This window comes from Solea solea, chromosome 20 (assembly GCF_958295425.1).
Source record: "Solea solea chromosome 20, fSolSol10.1, whole genome shotgun sequence".
Lineage (NCBI taxonomy): Eukaryota > Metazoa > Chordata > Actinopteri > Pleuronectiformes > Soleidae > Solea > Solea solea.
Window position 1 is genome coordinate 14,048,584 of NC_081153.1, and position 16,479 is coordinate 14,065,062.

General features: G+C 42.0%; 2 protein-coding genes across 2 annotated transcripts; both read right to left on the reverse strand.

The window, feature by feature from the left end:
* Positions 1-172: 172 nt before the first annotated feature.
* wasf2 (WASP family member 2) lies at positions 173-8,549 on the reverse strand. Its single transcript, XM_058619141.1, has 9 exons — positions 8,383-8,549; positions 6,125-6,288; positions 5,816-5,950; positions 5,236-5,389; positions 4,512-4,629; positions 4,272-4,399; positions 3,502-3,660; positions 2,148-2,632; positions 173-1,624 (listed from the first exon to the last, which is right to left on the reverse strand). The coding sequence occupies exons 2-9, from the start codon at positions 6,255-6,257 to the stop codon at positions 1,470-1,472; spliced, it is 1,467 nt and encodes a 488-aa protein (XP_058475124.1). The 5' UTR covers positions 6,258-6,288; positions 8,383-8,549; the 3' UTR covers positions 173-1,469.
* A 1,258-nt stretch (positions 8,550-9,807) lies between these two features.
* LOC131447392 (probable methyltransferase-like protein 24) lies at positions 9,808-14,541 on the reverse strand. Its single transcript, XM_058619143.1, has 6 exons — positions 14,154-14,541; positions 12,435-12,533; positions 11,447-11,589; positions 10,988-11,255; positions 10,210-10,526; positions 9,808-10,104 (listed from the first exon to the last, which is right to left on the reverse strand). The coding sequence occupies exons 1-5, from the start codon at positions 14,466-14,468 to the stop codon at positions 10,221-10,223; spliced, it is 1,131 nt and encodes a 376-aa protein (XP_058475126.1). The 5' UTR covers positions 14,469-14,541; the 3' UTR covers positions 9,808-10,104; positions 10,210-10,220.
* Positions 14,542-16,479: the final 1,938 nt, after the last annotated feature.

Sequence of the window (16,479 nt, forward strand, 5' to 3'; positions counted from 1 at the left end):
CATAATACTGGGCACAGTAAGGTAGTGTCCAACACTGAAATTAAGAGGATGAGTCATAGATAAAGCACACGGCCAAGGCTAGTGGGCGCTTGGTATTCATGGGAAACTCTTATCTAAGACAAAACAAAATCCACATGGTTCAAACTTTCCCACAGAGAAACCATCTAAACAATCACTGTAATATACTCTTTTATTGAAATTACTATCATCATTTAGACATTTAAGGCAAGAGAAGCAGGACTTTGGCAAAGCATGGTGTGTGATTGTGTCTCAACAGAGGCAGACCTAAAATAAAAAGGCACTTGACATATCAGTGGTCTACACGACACAGTCAGTCAGTTCTACGTTTGACACGTTAATGGCATTTCCTTTTTAGGGGAAGCTGATTGGTGACCAGTGTGGACAAACCAAAAAAACACTGACAATGACATGGGGAATAGAAAATACACACATCAAGGCAGCAAGATAATGCAAACAACTGAACGACTGTCCTAATCTCCACAGTGACCGTAGCACCACAACCAGAAAGGTTCTACATATAAACACCAGAAAGCAAAACGACAGAAAGAAGTAAAAAAAAAAAAAAAATGGTGATCATGATAATTGTGCTTATTTTCTTACTATCTCAGCAAATACCCCAGGGTTCTGACATGGGCAAATACTAACCCCTGCCATACTGTATTATTAATTCATCAATTTGTTAATACACCACAATTACATCTCTTCCACAAGTCAATTGTTCCCAGGACAACCACAAAAGAATAGAATAAAAAAAGAGGGGAGGAAAAGTGATAAAAAAAACACACAAGGGATTCAATGGCAATGCATTTGCTTTCTTTCGTAAATATGATTCAATATGCAATGTGACTTAACATTTATATAATATATGAATAAGGGACAATGGGAAGATGTAAAGAATTTCTGTGTTTTCACAGAGATACATACAAATACTGTGTATAGAAGAGATTAACTGCATGTGAGTGCGTGAGCGTGTGCTCTCTCCCTCGCTCTATTATCCTTTGCCGTGATATACTTAAGCATGCCAAAATCTGGCACTTGGCCTGCAGCAAACAGGCACCTGATTCTAAAAGACACTAAATAAGGAGAGATGTGATGTGTTTACGCCGCGTCTCAGCAGCAGGGACATGTGCATCACCTCAGACAACAACCTCGCATCAATAACAGCCCCCATTATCAAGTGAGACCAATGATAAACTGGGACACAACCATGCAGACTCATCTTCAAACACCTCTGATCCGACTGAATCATTTCCGATAAATAAAATTAAATGAACTAAGGAATGTGGTTAGTAACGGGCCACGTGTACATATTACGGAACGTACACGTGCTCTCAAACTCTCTCGCTTACTCGCGCGCACAAAGACAGAACGCGCGCGGCACAGATATTCTGACAATGTTTAAGGCCGAGGACAAACTCAAGGGCGCTGGTCGTGGTGAAAAAGACGGATCAATCTGACCATTCGTCATCAAACTCTGAAGAGTCGTCCTCGCTGTCACTGCACTCTACAGCGATACGACGGGACAGGATGGCAGCCACGTCGTTGCCAAAGTGATCACGCTTCTCCTGCTCACGCTGTGCCTCCACCTTTCGCAGGTTGAAACCTAAAAAGGGAGTTAGTTTGACATTTAGGATGAATGTAGGCCTGAGAAAATCAACACAGTCCTAATGCTACAATCATTCTGTTTCACGATACGCTGCGAAATATATAATTCATTCATATTATAAATATGCGACTGTAGAAGAGATAAAGTATTATTTACTTTATTGCTAAATATTGCTTCCTTTCCTGTCTGCTCCTGTTTCACCTACAGTGAGACTTTGCAGTATCAACATGCAAAAATACTTTTTTGAAATTATTCATACCTTCAGGTTCTCAACCCTGGTTTGGTCTATACAATATTCTGTTTGTCATGTGGTAATGCTCACTCACATTTCGAATCTACTAGAGGCTCAACTTTGCACAGGTGTAAATATTCAAAATAATGATAGCCAAGTAGGATTCAGCTTATTTGGTTTCAAGGTGCATGCTGATTGACTGTTACACTGCTCTGATTTTCATGAATTGAACAAAGCGATATTCAAGTAGCAACTTGTTTTTCCTGCTAAAACATGTCAACGTGTTACCTTGTCGAATGGCCTGCAGCAAGTCAGTGCGACCGCCGCCAGCTGGTTCTGGTTCTGGTTCTGGCTGTGGTTTAGGAACAGAGCTGAGTACCAAGCCACCACCACCAGAGGGAGGAGGGGGAGCAGAGTTAAAGGATGGAGGAGGAGGAGGGCCAGGGGGGGGCGGTGGAGGGGGAGGAGGTGGAGGACCACCACCTGCAGGAATGGGTGGTGGTGGAGGAGGAGAAAGAGAGGACATGGCAGGGGGAGGAGGGGGAGCAGGTGGAGATGAGGAGAAGGGAGGAGGAGATGGTGGGGTGTCAAAGCCAGGTGGAGGTGGGGGAGCACCAAAACCAGAAGGTGGAGGAGGGGGAGGAGGTGCAGGGGGAGGTGCAAGGTTTGGGCGGGAGTTGAGAGGGGAAGTGGCCATGGGGGGCGCAGGAGGCGGGTGGTTTGGACTGAGCATGCTGACGCGCTTCTGGGTCGGTGCTCCACCGTCATGGTACCTTCAAGTGATGGAGAGTAAATTTAGAGATCTCACACAGTTGTGTTTATTCACACAAGGAGCATGTCTGTTGTCTGCAAGTCTCTTTTTGACGATTATGATAATTACGATATCGATATCCTTTAAAAAATTGGATTTTAATTGTTCATGTCACTATTTGTTGCTTAAAGATTATAACAATGGACACAATGTTGCAGGAGAACAACTGTTTTTTTCTTTCAACTTTAGCATTCAAGGAAATATTCAAAGACTAACACTGAACTCTGGGTAAACATTCAGATGCTCTGCTGTAAATGTAAAATTGTGCAGCCTACAAGCAAGAGAAAACAAAAAAAAATATATTAAAGACTTAGTAGCGGGGGCTGGCTAACATGTGTGGCAGGGAGGATGGTAGCAATAGGTCAAGTGACCACGTAGGCCCACTAGTGGTCATGTGACACCGAATCGTGCTCACTGCTGCAGCAAAGGGTAGCTTGTGTCACACGCATTCAGGGAATGTGTGGGGTTTTAGTGCAGGTTTCATCAGTTAAGCAAAGTTATTTAAATACTACATAATGTCAACAACAACAATCACGATATTATCTTTGACGATATATCTCACACAACTCTACTCTGAACTCAGCTAAAATGCACAGACTCTTCAGTATACAGCCGGGGATCTCACGTGGACAGTGTGGCTGCTCTCATTATTTATCATGTGTGTCTAAATGAAAAGCCTGATCCAGTGGGGATCTGGTGTAACACTAAGCAGCACCTGTTCACAGTGAAAAGTGGGTGTGAGATCCACTTTGCACCCCGAGAAGATGTGTAGGTGAGTAACATGTGCATTGGCAGTATGTGCGAGGCTTTTATACACATGATGCTTCTTACGTCATGTCTGGAGGTGGAGGAGGCAGCATATCATCGGAGCCAGGCCCAGAGAGAGGGGAGCTGGGATCATAAGCGTAGGAGCCAGTGCTCAGCTCGAGGCCTTCAGAAGTGAAGCCATCTCCAGATCCAATACTGCCATTCAGACCCTCATTGGAATTCCTTTAAACAAACTCAACACATTATTATCTGCCCAAAATACAAGCATCCCACCGGTCGTCTGTGAAACGTGGCTCCACGTGAGGAGATATATACAAAAGCTGGCAGTAACAACTGCTTTCACACTTAGAGTTACACTGTTTTCTCAGCTACATTTATAATAAAACAATTTAAGAGGCAGTGTTATGAATGCTTATGAAACAGCAGTTAAACACTGACTTTTTTTGGTTCAATCTGACAAAAATGGGACGTACAATAATATAAAAACAAAAATATAATCAACACATTTGTTTACTGCAGTTTGCTATTAACAGCAGATCTCTACACCCAGTCCCCTGAGAACATTACAGACAGGACATACCATCCTCACCACTGTGTACTGATTGGCTGATAAGAGAGGGGAGAGTGAGGCTGGTCATGCGAGTACTCATTCTGTACTTTTACCACATTAACTAGATAAAGAAACAAAGAATTTATTAAGTCATTAACTTGATTTTATTGCTGAAATGCATTTAAAGGCCTCTTAAAGCTGTGGAGGACCACATATCTGCACCGGTGCACACCCCATTAATCTGCAGAGACTTCGATTCACTTCAATCAATTCCTCAACTTACATCATTTCCATATCATTCTTTGGCACCACAAACTCCTCTCCCATCTTGCGGCGTTCCCATTCGTCCTTCCTGGTCTTGATCTTTCGGGGATTAAGTGTCCGTAGGTTCGTGTGGTCTTTCTTCTCCTTCTACTCAGAAAGGAGGTAAAAACGTATTGAGTGTTGTGTATGAATGCATTTTTATTTTGATATTACCGGTGTTTATGTATTTTATCTCAGTGACTCAGTGCATGTGTCTCACTCTGTGCTTGCGTTTCTCCTTCATGATGTCCTTGGTGTCCTGCAGCATCTTCTCCTTCCACAGGTCAAAGAAGTAAGAGGGATCAGTGTAAAACTTTAGGGCCTCTCTTCCATCATCCCTGTAGACAAACATTTACAACCATTATAATCACATCCAGGTGTCACTTCTCATGTGCAACCGACATAAATGACAGCGAGTGACAGATATTTATCTGCCTAATGTGTCTCTGCATGAATATGGTAGTCAAAAACATAATCTTATGTTATAATTGGACAAGCTTATACTCTGCCAGTCTGCATCACTGATACCACTGCTGTGGTTAATAAGTATACAGACTTTACTCACCATTATTGCCTCCCTGTGTTTGTGTTTCCTCATTAACCATACTTTTGTACTGTATACCACATGCATAATTTATACAAACAGACTGATTTGTGGCAAACAGTTATATCATTTGAGTTAGTAATTAAATACAAATAATGTGGCATCATACCTATGAATATAAAGGATTTTACCCGAGTAGTCTGGCAACATTTCAATGAACATCTCAACATTTCCGTGATGTTTGTCACCAAAAATATTTATCCACTCTGAATTTAACTGAAGTCCAAGCTTATTTCATTTAATACCCACTGTTTGATGAGGCTTTCTATTCCTTGCATGTTATATTTCAGTGACTGGATACAAGCTCTGAGTGGGTATTTGGGTGTCTGCCGAGTCTTACCGGTACTGGCTGAGTTGGTTTAGAGGTGGAGGTGGATCAGAGACTGTATAGGTGTCTTGCACAGGCATTGGCAGAGACGGTCTGGTAAACAGCTGCTGATCCTGGGTCACACTGCTACGGAAGGCCTTACGCGTAGTGATGGCCTGGAGAGAAACTGAGAGAAACACAAAGAGATGAGACAGAGAGAATATGAACAAATATCAATTGTATTCAAAACAAGTATGAGAAGGAACAGTAACGAGGCTGCCATTGGCATGTAGGGCACAATAACAGAAAATGCACATTTCTCTGTGTTTCAGTCAAATGTTGCAAAGCCAATATTGGGAGTTAGATCACTGTGTTAAGCAGAGGGTGGTGCCAAAGTCAACGTAAATAAAGAGCACCAACAGATGTTCATATATGGTGTTTTGTTGCTGCCTAAATTTATTATTGTAGTGATGTTTGCTTCTTGCACTCATTAAGGGAATGCTGTGGTTTCATCAGACCACACATTCTTTTTCTCACCTGCTGTGTGTAACAAAACTGTGCATAAAAAGAGGCTGATTGAAACACACCAACAGTGAGATGTGGGAGTACTTACCCTCCTCCTCTTTGGGGTCCAGCTGGGTGACTTTGACCTGCAGACGATCCACTCTTTCTCCAAGTGTATTAACTCTGGTGGCAAATGCCCCAGCCTGGATAAACAGCTCCCCAAACACATCCTCTGCATACTTACCTAAAACACAGACACACACACACGGGTTTATGATTAGCATTTGTTTCACACATGCACAGAACAGATGCATATTCATCTTTCACAAATAGACAAAAAAACACCACACAGTTCCATTCACACCATATTGTCATGACTAACAGTATTGATACCCAGCCACACAGAGCCCACACTCACTGAGGCTGCCCAGCTGGCGGATGATGTTGGCAAGGCTGATGTTGGTGACACATTCCAGCTCACTGCGAACGCTTGCAGGGAGGGTCTGGCGACACACGTGCCGCGGCTCTATATTCCTTGTCACCAAAGGCATGGTGGGGTGTGGTGGGCAGGGAGGCCCAACCCTTGTGGAAAAGAGAGGAAAGATCACTTGACTGAGGTTATATTATCATATATAACATGCATATTAGATAGTAAAAAACATTTTTTGGTAGTATTGAATATACTGTAAGTTAAAAAAAATACTGGGCAAAATCAGTCTACTATTTGCCGGTTTTAGCTTCTTGTGATGTGTTCTTATTTTATATAGTGTGGATCATTCTAAAATTAATATGTGGGGGGATTTAAATGTTGGTTGTAACAAAATGTATTTGAGATCTGTGACATTATAATATGTTTAACCCTAACCCTATGTTCACATTATGAGCTCATGGAAATAATCATGTCTTGTTTCTTTAAACAAGTCCCATTATCACGTGAGTCGCAGACAGACAAACAGACAGAGCTAAAGCAGAAGCAAAACCGAAGCTTTGCACCACTCAGCAAGTGTCTAAAATATTTTCCAAAAGGTTTACACGGATAAAAAGAGGGGAACAATTTGCATCATTCTGCTAATAATAGAGTAGATAAATGAAATAATATTGGACAAATCACAGACCATGTGTAGTGTTTAGTGTGTCAACTGTCTACAAAAGTAAGTTAATTTAGTACTATACGGAGGCTGATCAGGAAATGATTATTCGCCAACTATTCTTGTATTTTAATTAGATAGAACCAGATTTTTTCAGCTTGTTCAATGTAAATAGTGTATGGCTTCTTTGACCCTCTATGACAAAGACACTTGAAAAACTGAATATTTGTAGAATACCAAGACATGCTTTTCAGGAAAACACGGATCCTTTTTTATTTGCAATTTATGGACCAAGCTAGTTAATCAAGAAAATAATAAACAATTCAAAGGATGATGAAAATAATTATAAGTTGCAGCCCTCCTGCATACTGCCTTTTTGAAGACCGTGCATGGAGAAGTAGTTAATTTCGGTCACTGTTACTGTAAGTACACCCTACAGCGCTTCCTATTCCCCATTTCAGTTACCATGTTTTTCATGTTAACATTAGGGCACCTGATAACAACCAAGTCATGATACTAATTCAGGCTTGTCACAAAAGGTGACAGGGCTTTTGCTGTTCCAGACCCTGACTCTTTTTCTACAGTATGCTGCAGGCATCATTTGAAAACATGTTCTGCCAAGCATTGCAGAACAACACAACTTTTCTCAGAAATGCAGAAATAGCTTTGTGGAGCTGATAGGTGAGTGTCTAAAAAAGGTTTGAATGTAACAGACATCTGTTTATGTTTAAAAGTTATGAACTGCAGTTTTAAGTCTCTTCTTTAAACTCATTTTCTTTGTATAGTGTATATTTAATCGTTGATGTTAAGTTTAGATGAATTGGAATTTACTGCTTTAATTATTTTTAACACTTGCATTACCTGTTTCGCCGTACATTTCCAATGGGGAAAAGGCAGAAAAGCCAAATAAATCATGTTTAAACGATTTTAAAACACTTTAATGAGGAGGACATATACATTCCCGAGTAAAATTGATCACTTACTGTAGATTTAACTAGCAAACTATAACAGTATGGAAGAATTAAATGTAAAAAAAAATATGACCAGTACCATACAAATGATGACACAACTTAAGCACAAAGAAGGAGGCACATTTGTGCATAATTCTTCTGTCATTTATGTTGAATCCATAAGGGGACAGTTCTCAGTCACGTTGTTATGTGTATGTCCAAAATAAACGATGATGTTTTTTTGAACTTCTTAACGAAAAGTCGACATTATACGTCTTCACTTTACGCCTTGTACTTATACGTAGGCTAAGTGGTGTGTTCGGTAGTGAGGTACAGTCAGCAGCTCTGTCACGTTGAGGAATCTAAACTGGAACAGTTACGCTAATGATAAGCGAAATATCTACGACAAACGGTGAACTGCATCGTAACCACGAGGGAAAAGCACTCGTTGAATACGTTATACTTTGACAACCACAATATTAGCAATGGGCTAAAAGTGTTCAGTTGGGATCTCGGCCTTGTCAGAGCAGGAAGTAACTAGAAGGCGCTTCTTGTCTCGAAGGAACAGCCCAATTAAAGTTTCGTTCGTCTCGCTTTACTTAGTAAACAACAACAACAATTAAACACACTTTACTCACCGTGAAAAGCGGCGTCTATGTTCTCTCTGTACACTTTGTTTGTTTGTTGTCCTGCTGTGTCAAGATTTCCACAGAAATGTTGAGCAGTACAGTACTGGGACCGAGCGAGACAGAGCACAAACGTCCCGGGATTGTGAACTTCTGATTGGTCGAGCGGCAGACGTTCTCGGAGCTGATTGGTTGCTGCGCCTGTCAATGTTTCTGCTGAATACAGGATGTGGAAATTTCAACGTAAAAAGCGCGACTCCGCCCTAACTAGTGCCAAACATCTGTACGCAGTTTGCGTAGCGGAGGGTGGAGGCTGCGGCGCATTCCAACGTCCGATTTCCAGCGAGTTGGAACGAGTCCGAGGAATGACTGGCACGAGTAGCAAGCTCACCGAGGAGACAAGCACTCAAGCGAGTAGAAAGCAAACCTCACCGGGTGACCGTTGCGTCAACATAGTCCGGGCTAACTGGCTACCTTTAACAAATAACGGCTGTAAACATCACATATTTATCTACAATGACTCAACAACTGTTATTTCAGATACAACTTTCAGATAAATGAATAGCAGATATATAACTGAAAATGTATCTGTAATGACAAACCTCCCATACACATGAATGTAAAGTGTGCTCATCAATAGTATTGAGACACTGTTTGTTATAATGTTGCAAAAGTAATGACACAACAACAAAATATACACAAAATAAAACAAGTACATTTAAGATAAACATATGGTATTTTTTAATTCACATCAACATACAAACACCAAGAAAAACAATCACAACCATTCAGAATATTTAAAAAACAACACAAACAAACCTATCAAACAGAAACAAAGCAGGCATACATAGCAAAACGTACCTAGTAAACAAATCCTAACTCTCCCATTGTTAATCGACCACATGTCTCATTAGTCAGTCTCTCTGAAGTCAAGGATTCTGCTATTTGGTCCATAAACATCTTGAGAATAATACATTTCTTATCAATATTCAAGATTCAAGATATTTTTAGCGTCATGTCCACATACAAAGTACCTGGGAACAAAATACTGTTTCTCACAGCCCAATGTGCTGGCCTTAACATAAAAGAATAAAAAATTAGCGACAAATATATGATATGACATGTAAAAGACTGCATTTATTTGATCCACATACTGTAAACTGTAATATATACTGTATAGCTATTTTGTTGCCAAGAATGATGGGTGTAGTTTGGAGACAGACATGTCATTAGATTATGTCATAATAAAGGTTCTTTGGCTTGACTTATTGGTGTATAAAATGTACATTAATGATTCCACTGTTTCCTTCTTTGTCTTATACAGTACACAGCGCAGTGCAAAATGTATGTTATTCACAGTAGGCAGGCACGATCAGTCTCCAAATAATTAAAGCTTCTTTTTTATTGTAAACATTGCACACAAAAGCTGAGAGAATCATTGTTTTAAATATACATTCAAAATATTGCTACTGCATAAGGAGCGACACCGTATGATATGATATTGATAAATAATTGCAAATCTGTGGTTCAACTATTGAAAGACATGAAAATAAATGTTAAGTGTTGGTAAGAAATCTGTTTGGCATATTTAAATGTGTTATCATATATCATATCGTATCATATCATATCATATAGCCAGCATTAAACACACCTGTGTTTTCCTGTAAGCGGTCATAAAAAGACAGATCCGTTCATCTCCACTAGAGGGAGATGTCATGCCAAGAAAGCATGTGTCTGAAATGAAAGTGGGGGTAAAGTTAATTTCAAGAAAACAATAGTTTCTGTTCCCTTCTAGTGTTTGTTTGCAGTCCTCCACAGAGTCCAGTCATGTGTACTCACCTGTGCCCATGTCAATATCTCGTGTTGACCCAGCTGAGAGTGTAGGAGCTGCGAGCATGTCCAACTGTTCGTTTCAGGACACTGTGACCGTCTCCTGCAGAGCTGTGGACCAGCTTCAGTCCAGAAGCCTGGAGACCCTGTAGAACGCTGAACCAATAGCAGAGCACTTCCTCATCAGTTCCTCCCACCTCAAACCCTGCCCATTGCAGATGCACTGTAGCAACCAGATGATGGACACTCTGCAGAGTTCCTGACTCAATCCAGTTCTGGAAAACTCGCCACTCTGCACTGAGCAGGTCAGCGTACAAGAAGTGAACCTACAGAGAAAATACAAACAAAACTTACAAGTACAGAACTATTTTGCTCACCAAGGCAACTCTTATGACTTTGATATTCAGAACGATTCATGTCATTGTGTCTGAAAACCGAACAAATCATTTTCTCTGATAGTCCTTGACCACAGACTTAATCCAGTGTATTATTTAATATTTCTTAATGTAAATATTGGAGCACTTCAGCGGAGCATACACTCCAACTGTGTGTATGTAGTTCCCTCTGGTGGCTGTAGGGTGCAACTGGGCCACTCTGTGATTCACTCACTGAAATTGTTGCCATGGCAGCCAGGGATGGCGCAGAGCCCTGTTGCCATGGGAATGTACAAGTAAGAGAGCTTTCCTGGTATGTTGGGGAGAAACAACTCTTAAGGTATGTTTGTTTGGTGCCGTTTCTCCACATTTCCCTGTGTGTGAGTGTGCATACGTGTGTGTGTGTGTCTTACTGTGTGATGTCCCAGAGCTGCCATGATGTCTGCCAACGTTTGCGAGACACTACCCAGGTCGCCTCTTGCCTTGTGCTTGCGCTTCCTTGCAGCGCGCCACTCCAGCCACATCTTGTGCTGGCTGACCACACCTCTGTCACCATGGTTACTAGCCAAACTGTTGCCAAGGTGACCGGCAGATGCATTGGTGCTGCTGGGATCAAAACTGTGCACTTCACACCCCAGCCCAGACACTGTCTTTAGATAGTCGGCATCTCCTCCATCCATACTGGAGAGACAAAAGACGAGCAGAGGAAAAAAACAGACAGAACGTCAGGGGAGCTCCGAGGTAGTTTGGAGATTATTGTGTGCATGATTAAACATGCATTGCATTTATTTGCATTGCAGCTCTGTCAGCATCAGGAATGCATAGGCACTCACAGTGACACATGCTTATAGTTTGCAGACATATGGACGCACCTGAAGGAGTACGCCACACACGGTCTGTCTGCAGCAGGAAGCAGCCAGGCCTCGGCACACAGCAGCCAGTGGAGTGACTCCTGGAGTGCAGGAGGCTGTGAGGCCTGAGCCTGAGCTGGACATATAACCCTGGAGCAGTTCAACTGTAAGTGGACAGAGGTAGAGAAGGAGAGGACTTTGAAGTGACAACTTTGTGATGTACTTTTAACTTTCACTGACATGCACGTACATGTACGATTCTATAAATGTTCATTCAACAAGAGTAGAGTAGTGATTTTACTTTGTGACAGATACAGAATAATTGGAGGACAAAATCTACCACAATGCACCAGGTTTGATTAGATATGTAATCTTCCTCCCATTCTCCTCAGCACTTGGTGCAGCAACAGAAGTTTTAACTCTTGTTTGGGAGTTTCCAGTCTGGAACTGAAAAGCTTTACTCGCTCCAGATTTGGCAGGATTGTGCTGCCAGCATATTGACAGTGCCTGACTGATCATATTACTGCTATGTTAGCCCCCACACTGGAAGTCTGCTGTTGTAAAAGTGAAAAAGTGGACTGAGGGAGAAGTAGTAGTTGAGAAAGTGAAGTTTTATTGATTACTGTTAAATCTTGGCAAGCTCCATAACTCCTGGCTACGGCATCCGTGCATCCCTGATGACTGAGAGAATAGCCTGAGACTTTCGAGCACAGGTTGCCAATATTAGGATCGTGGACTTCTCATAGGGTCACAACATAAATTTCAGGGGGGGGTCACTTGATGATTGCAAAGACAGACAGAGAAAGTATTTTCTCCAGTTTTTGTTTTTGTTTTTGTTTTTATTTCTAATATAACAATGGATAGTTTCACTTCCTCTTCAAGGAGGAAACTTTTGCTTTCACTGGACAACTTTGAAATGTAAAGGCTCCCAAGCCATGTATATACAGAACTGTAAGTGATACCTAACTCCATTCTTATTTTGTCGATATATCTATGTTGTTTCACCTACCTGTGGCCTGGTGATGTATGCAATGAGACGACCGAGTTCTGCCGTGAATGACGGCTTACCGGCCGCCCACGGCTGCACCTCCACTGCTCTGGATCCAACCTGGCAACACAGACACACATATTGATACTACAGTGCAAGGATTACCATTAGATTCATGGGAATGTGTGTGTGTGTGTGTGTGGGGGGGGGGGGGTTGAATTGAATACTAAGAGTTCCTGACACAAGCTTGGGTTTGCCTGCACCCCCATGCCCAGGTATGAGTGCAAGTGCTGAGGAGGTCACAGGCGCTGACCTCAGTCCTGCTGGTAAGACACTTGCCTGAGGCACTGTAACGTGCAAACACACAGCCAAAGAAAGCCCCCCCACTCGACTCACCACTGAACCCTGTGGTCACCATGGCAACCTCATTGGAGAGGAGGTGGGGAGGGGTGATGATTCACAGAATGAGTCAGAGAGTTTAGCCTTGGGCAGAGAAAGAGACAGTGAGAGGGAAAAAAAAGAATGAAAGAGAGTGCGGGGTGAGGAGTGTGAGGCAAAGAGGGGACAGATGCACCCACACTCAAACACAGGTGAAGGCTGCGGTGTTATGGGTGCAACCAAAGGCCAAAGAGAGAACAGCTGTCACCTCTCTCTGATCGGGGGTCAGTGCTGTGCTCCGCTCCACACTCACCTGTTCCATCTTGTCTGGAATAATTCACAGAGCTGTGCATCAACGGCCTCGGGATAGTAAACAAAGTGAATGAGGAGACATCAGCATCTTTGTATCATATCTATGTGTGGCATTAAAGTAACGGTTTGATGTTTTACAGTATGTGAGCCTCCACCTAACAGAACATGCTGACAATATCTTAAGAATCTGCGACTCTTTATCTCAGCCTTTTGTGACTGTAAACAGAAGTGTGATTCACTCCTGCACTAGAGTTCATCAAGAAAACCAGCAATGTTACACCACGGCACACAGGAGTTATTAATCCACTGCTGCCACATCAGTGAATTCAAATGTATTATTTTGACAAAAATGTAAAAAATGAGGCAGCAGTAGACCAGTGGGGACGTTGTAACACGCTTTTAATGTGACGTGAAGAAGCAAAACAGCGCTAAATCATCACCAAATTTCTCGTGGACATCTCGGGTCATGCCCACTTTCACCTCAGCCCAATATTACAGATGATGTCTGCGTTAAGAGTTTTCCTCTTCATTATAGAGAAAAAGCATAGTGTAGGTTAATGTCCGAGCACATCTGTGAGAAACAAAGATCCACAGATACTCAATGTAGACAGCATCCATAATATTATGGTTCCGGGCTTTGATTTTTGGAGAAGTGGAAGGAGACATGACTAGAGATGTCCTGGAGAAATTGGTGGGTGATGATTGATCGCTGTTTTTAGGACATTAAGATACATGAAGCGTCTTCATGTCAAATGAACCATTTTAGAATATCCCTACTGGTCTACTGCTGCCTCATTCTGTACATTTTTGTCAAAATAATACAGTTGAATTTACTGATTTGGCAGCAACCATGTTTACAGTGAGGTCGAGCCTTCATGTCTCAGCCTGGCTCCCAGCACTGGGTGCGTGCAGAGTGCAGTGAAGTCAGAACCTCATAAAACCACTTTTCAAAAAACAACAACAAAAAAAGCATTAAATATCCCAATGTGTAATAAAAATCAAAATAAATAAATGTTGTAAAAACATTTCAGTCAGACCTGCTCAGCTCACCTGTATTTCGTTCTCATCCTCGTAGGCTCGTGTCCCCTCCCTGATCCCTTCTCCATCCTCCTCCTCCTCTTCCTCCAGACGCGGTCGCAGGAACGGGGTTCCCCACCGGCGCGAGCTCTTCTCCGGTTCGATGTTGAGAACAGAGAAAGCGACGGCAGCGCCTCCCTGCTCGTCGGATCCCAGACTTGCGGCTCGAGGTAACCGTGGACCGACGACGAGCAGCTGGAGCGCGACGAGCAGCGGTGGGATCAGCAGCAGCAGCAGAATCCCCGAGCGCAGGGGAAGCTGCTGGTAAACGCGTCCCCAGGTTCGCATACCTCCAGCGTGGCGGCACCGGGGAACATCTCCGGCGCTGTGCCCAACTTTTTTCCCTGCAGGGCAATGAGGAAAGTCCCAGCTGAGACCTCCCCCAGTCCTCCTTCCTCCTCCTCCTCTTTGTTTACCCCCAGGGGAGAGCGGAGATGAAGAAGCGCATTCCTTGGCCAAAATGTGGCCTTGTTGACACAGTGACCCCAGTTTTATTTAGAACATGACTAACGCATCTGGTTAAAATGTAAACCCTGAGAAGCCAGTGATGACTTTAGATGGTAGAATATTTTCCATGTTACGCCACAAATAAAAAAGCGGAATAAGGAGAAGAACAAGCTCTTCCTTAGACTAAAAGTAAGGATCAGGGATGAGTCGGGACAATACTCAGTATCGGTACTGGATCGATACAGGTCTATATCACTGGATCAGATATGATAAAAAAAAAACCTTACATTTCTCAATAATGCTTCACTAAACTCAGGCTGTAAAAATGTGAGATTTTATTTCTTCTTTATGGGGAACACAATATTTCTTTTACAGTCGGGACATTATGTTTTGAAATGGCTGTTGTTTAAAACGGGGCACTTTAAAAGATTCATTTAAAAACTGGACTGATATCAGAAAAGACAAAGTGGTATCAAGCTATTATTGTAATGATATTGATAAATGAATATCAGCGGCAATAAAACTCACTTCAAATGGGAGTTGTACGGTGTGCAGATCTTCTCTGTGATGATGATTTTTGATTGATCCAGCGCGCCTCTAAATGTTTGTACAGGAGGTGTGTGTCCACAAATTAAAACCAGAAAAAAGAGGGTTGGACGTTTACACACAGGCCCACTGTTCTGTTCTCTCTGGGGTGAATAAACACAGACACTCCTGCACTTATTTTTAGTCCTGCATTTCTGCAACTACCCTCAGACGCATTTACGAGTTTATTCCACCTTCTATTTTGGCGTTATCTGTCTAGCCCTATACTGTTTTTGTTATATTAATAAATATTAATTTGTTGATAATATAAATATATTTTTATTAAATACCACATCCATAAATGCTAAGTCAGAGAAACATGAATCACTGCTTAAACCCTTTTTTTTAAAGAAAAGGTTTAGTTGTTTTACATACCTGATGCCTTGTGGTAATTATTCAACTCAATAGTACATTAAGTAGTTAAATCAGGCCCCCTGTTGACCAGCGGCATTAAAATGCTGCTCACGCATGTAAAAAGATCCATAATCATATCATGTAATTTATTTAAAACAGATAGGGGGGCTCCGACTGCATAATGAATGCTTAAAGGACATTCTGATTATATTATTTCCATCCTTTTACTTGCATGGTGCCTTCTTACATTGTGGTGTTTCTGTTTTTTGTTAAGAAAAAGATCTGAATAGTTTTCCTCCCACTGGTTTTGATTAAAAAAAAAAAGGTTAGGATTTGTGTTATTAAACGTAGTCAGAGTATGGGATCGAGTCCAGCACGGAAAACTATCTTTTATATCGAAATGAAACGCGGTGATTATTTTTAGTCATAATAAAGGAGAGAAGTGTGTAAGAAAGCTGTTGCTCTGCGTCGTCCTCCTCCTCCTCCTCACTGTCTGTCTGTCATGTCGCTGACAGTGTGCGTCTTCTTCCACCATACAGTGGAATGTCACAGCAAATGCATTTCCCCTGGCCATGTCTGAGTCTATTTAGTCAGCCTGTTGACAAACTGTACACAATATGCAGCCAGTAAACTCCCCCCATCTGCTTTCTCTCTGTGTGGCACACACACACACATGTTGTACAGTTTGCTGTAGTACTGCAAAATCCCAAATGAAGACACATGCGAAGGACCCTTTCTGTCAGCTCTCTGGTACCGCCAGCCTTTACCCTGCATAGCTTCAGTACATTTCCTTATTTGGATGAAGAATCTTGCAACACTACATTTTTGTGCATTTTGTTTCAGTGGCTTTAAAACCTCTCTGACACTCTTTTCTGATTTCCTGAGTCTGGTTTCTTTCTTTCTCCTCCAACAC

Coding starts and splice junctions, on each gene's coding strand:
- wasf2 (XM_058619141.1), bottom strand. CDS start 6,257: ATGCCTTTGGTGACAAGGAATATAGAGCCGCGGCACGTGTGTCGCCAG. Junction 4,630..5,235: donor AACCAACTCAGCCAGTACCG/GTAAGACTCGGC, acceptor GTTTGTCTACAG/GGATGATGGAAGAGAGGCCC. Junction 4,400..4,511: donor AGGAGAAACGCAAGCACAGA/GTGAGACACATG, acceptor CTTTCTGAGTAG/AAGGAGAAGAAAGACCACAC.
- LOC131447392 (XM_058619143.1), bottom strand. CDS start 14,468: ATGCGAACCTGGGGACGCGTTTACCAGCAGCTTCCCCTGCGCTCGGGG. Junction 11,256..11,446: donor TGTGTGGCGTACTCCTTCAG/GTGCGTCCATAT, acceptor TTGTCTCTCCAG/TATGGATGGAGGAGATGCCG. Junction 10,527..10,987: donor CAGCTCTGGGACATCACACA/GTAAGACACACA, acceptor TTTTCTCTGTAG/GTTCACTTCTTGTACGCTGA.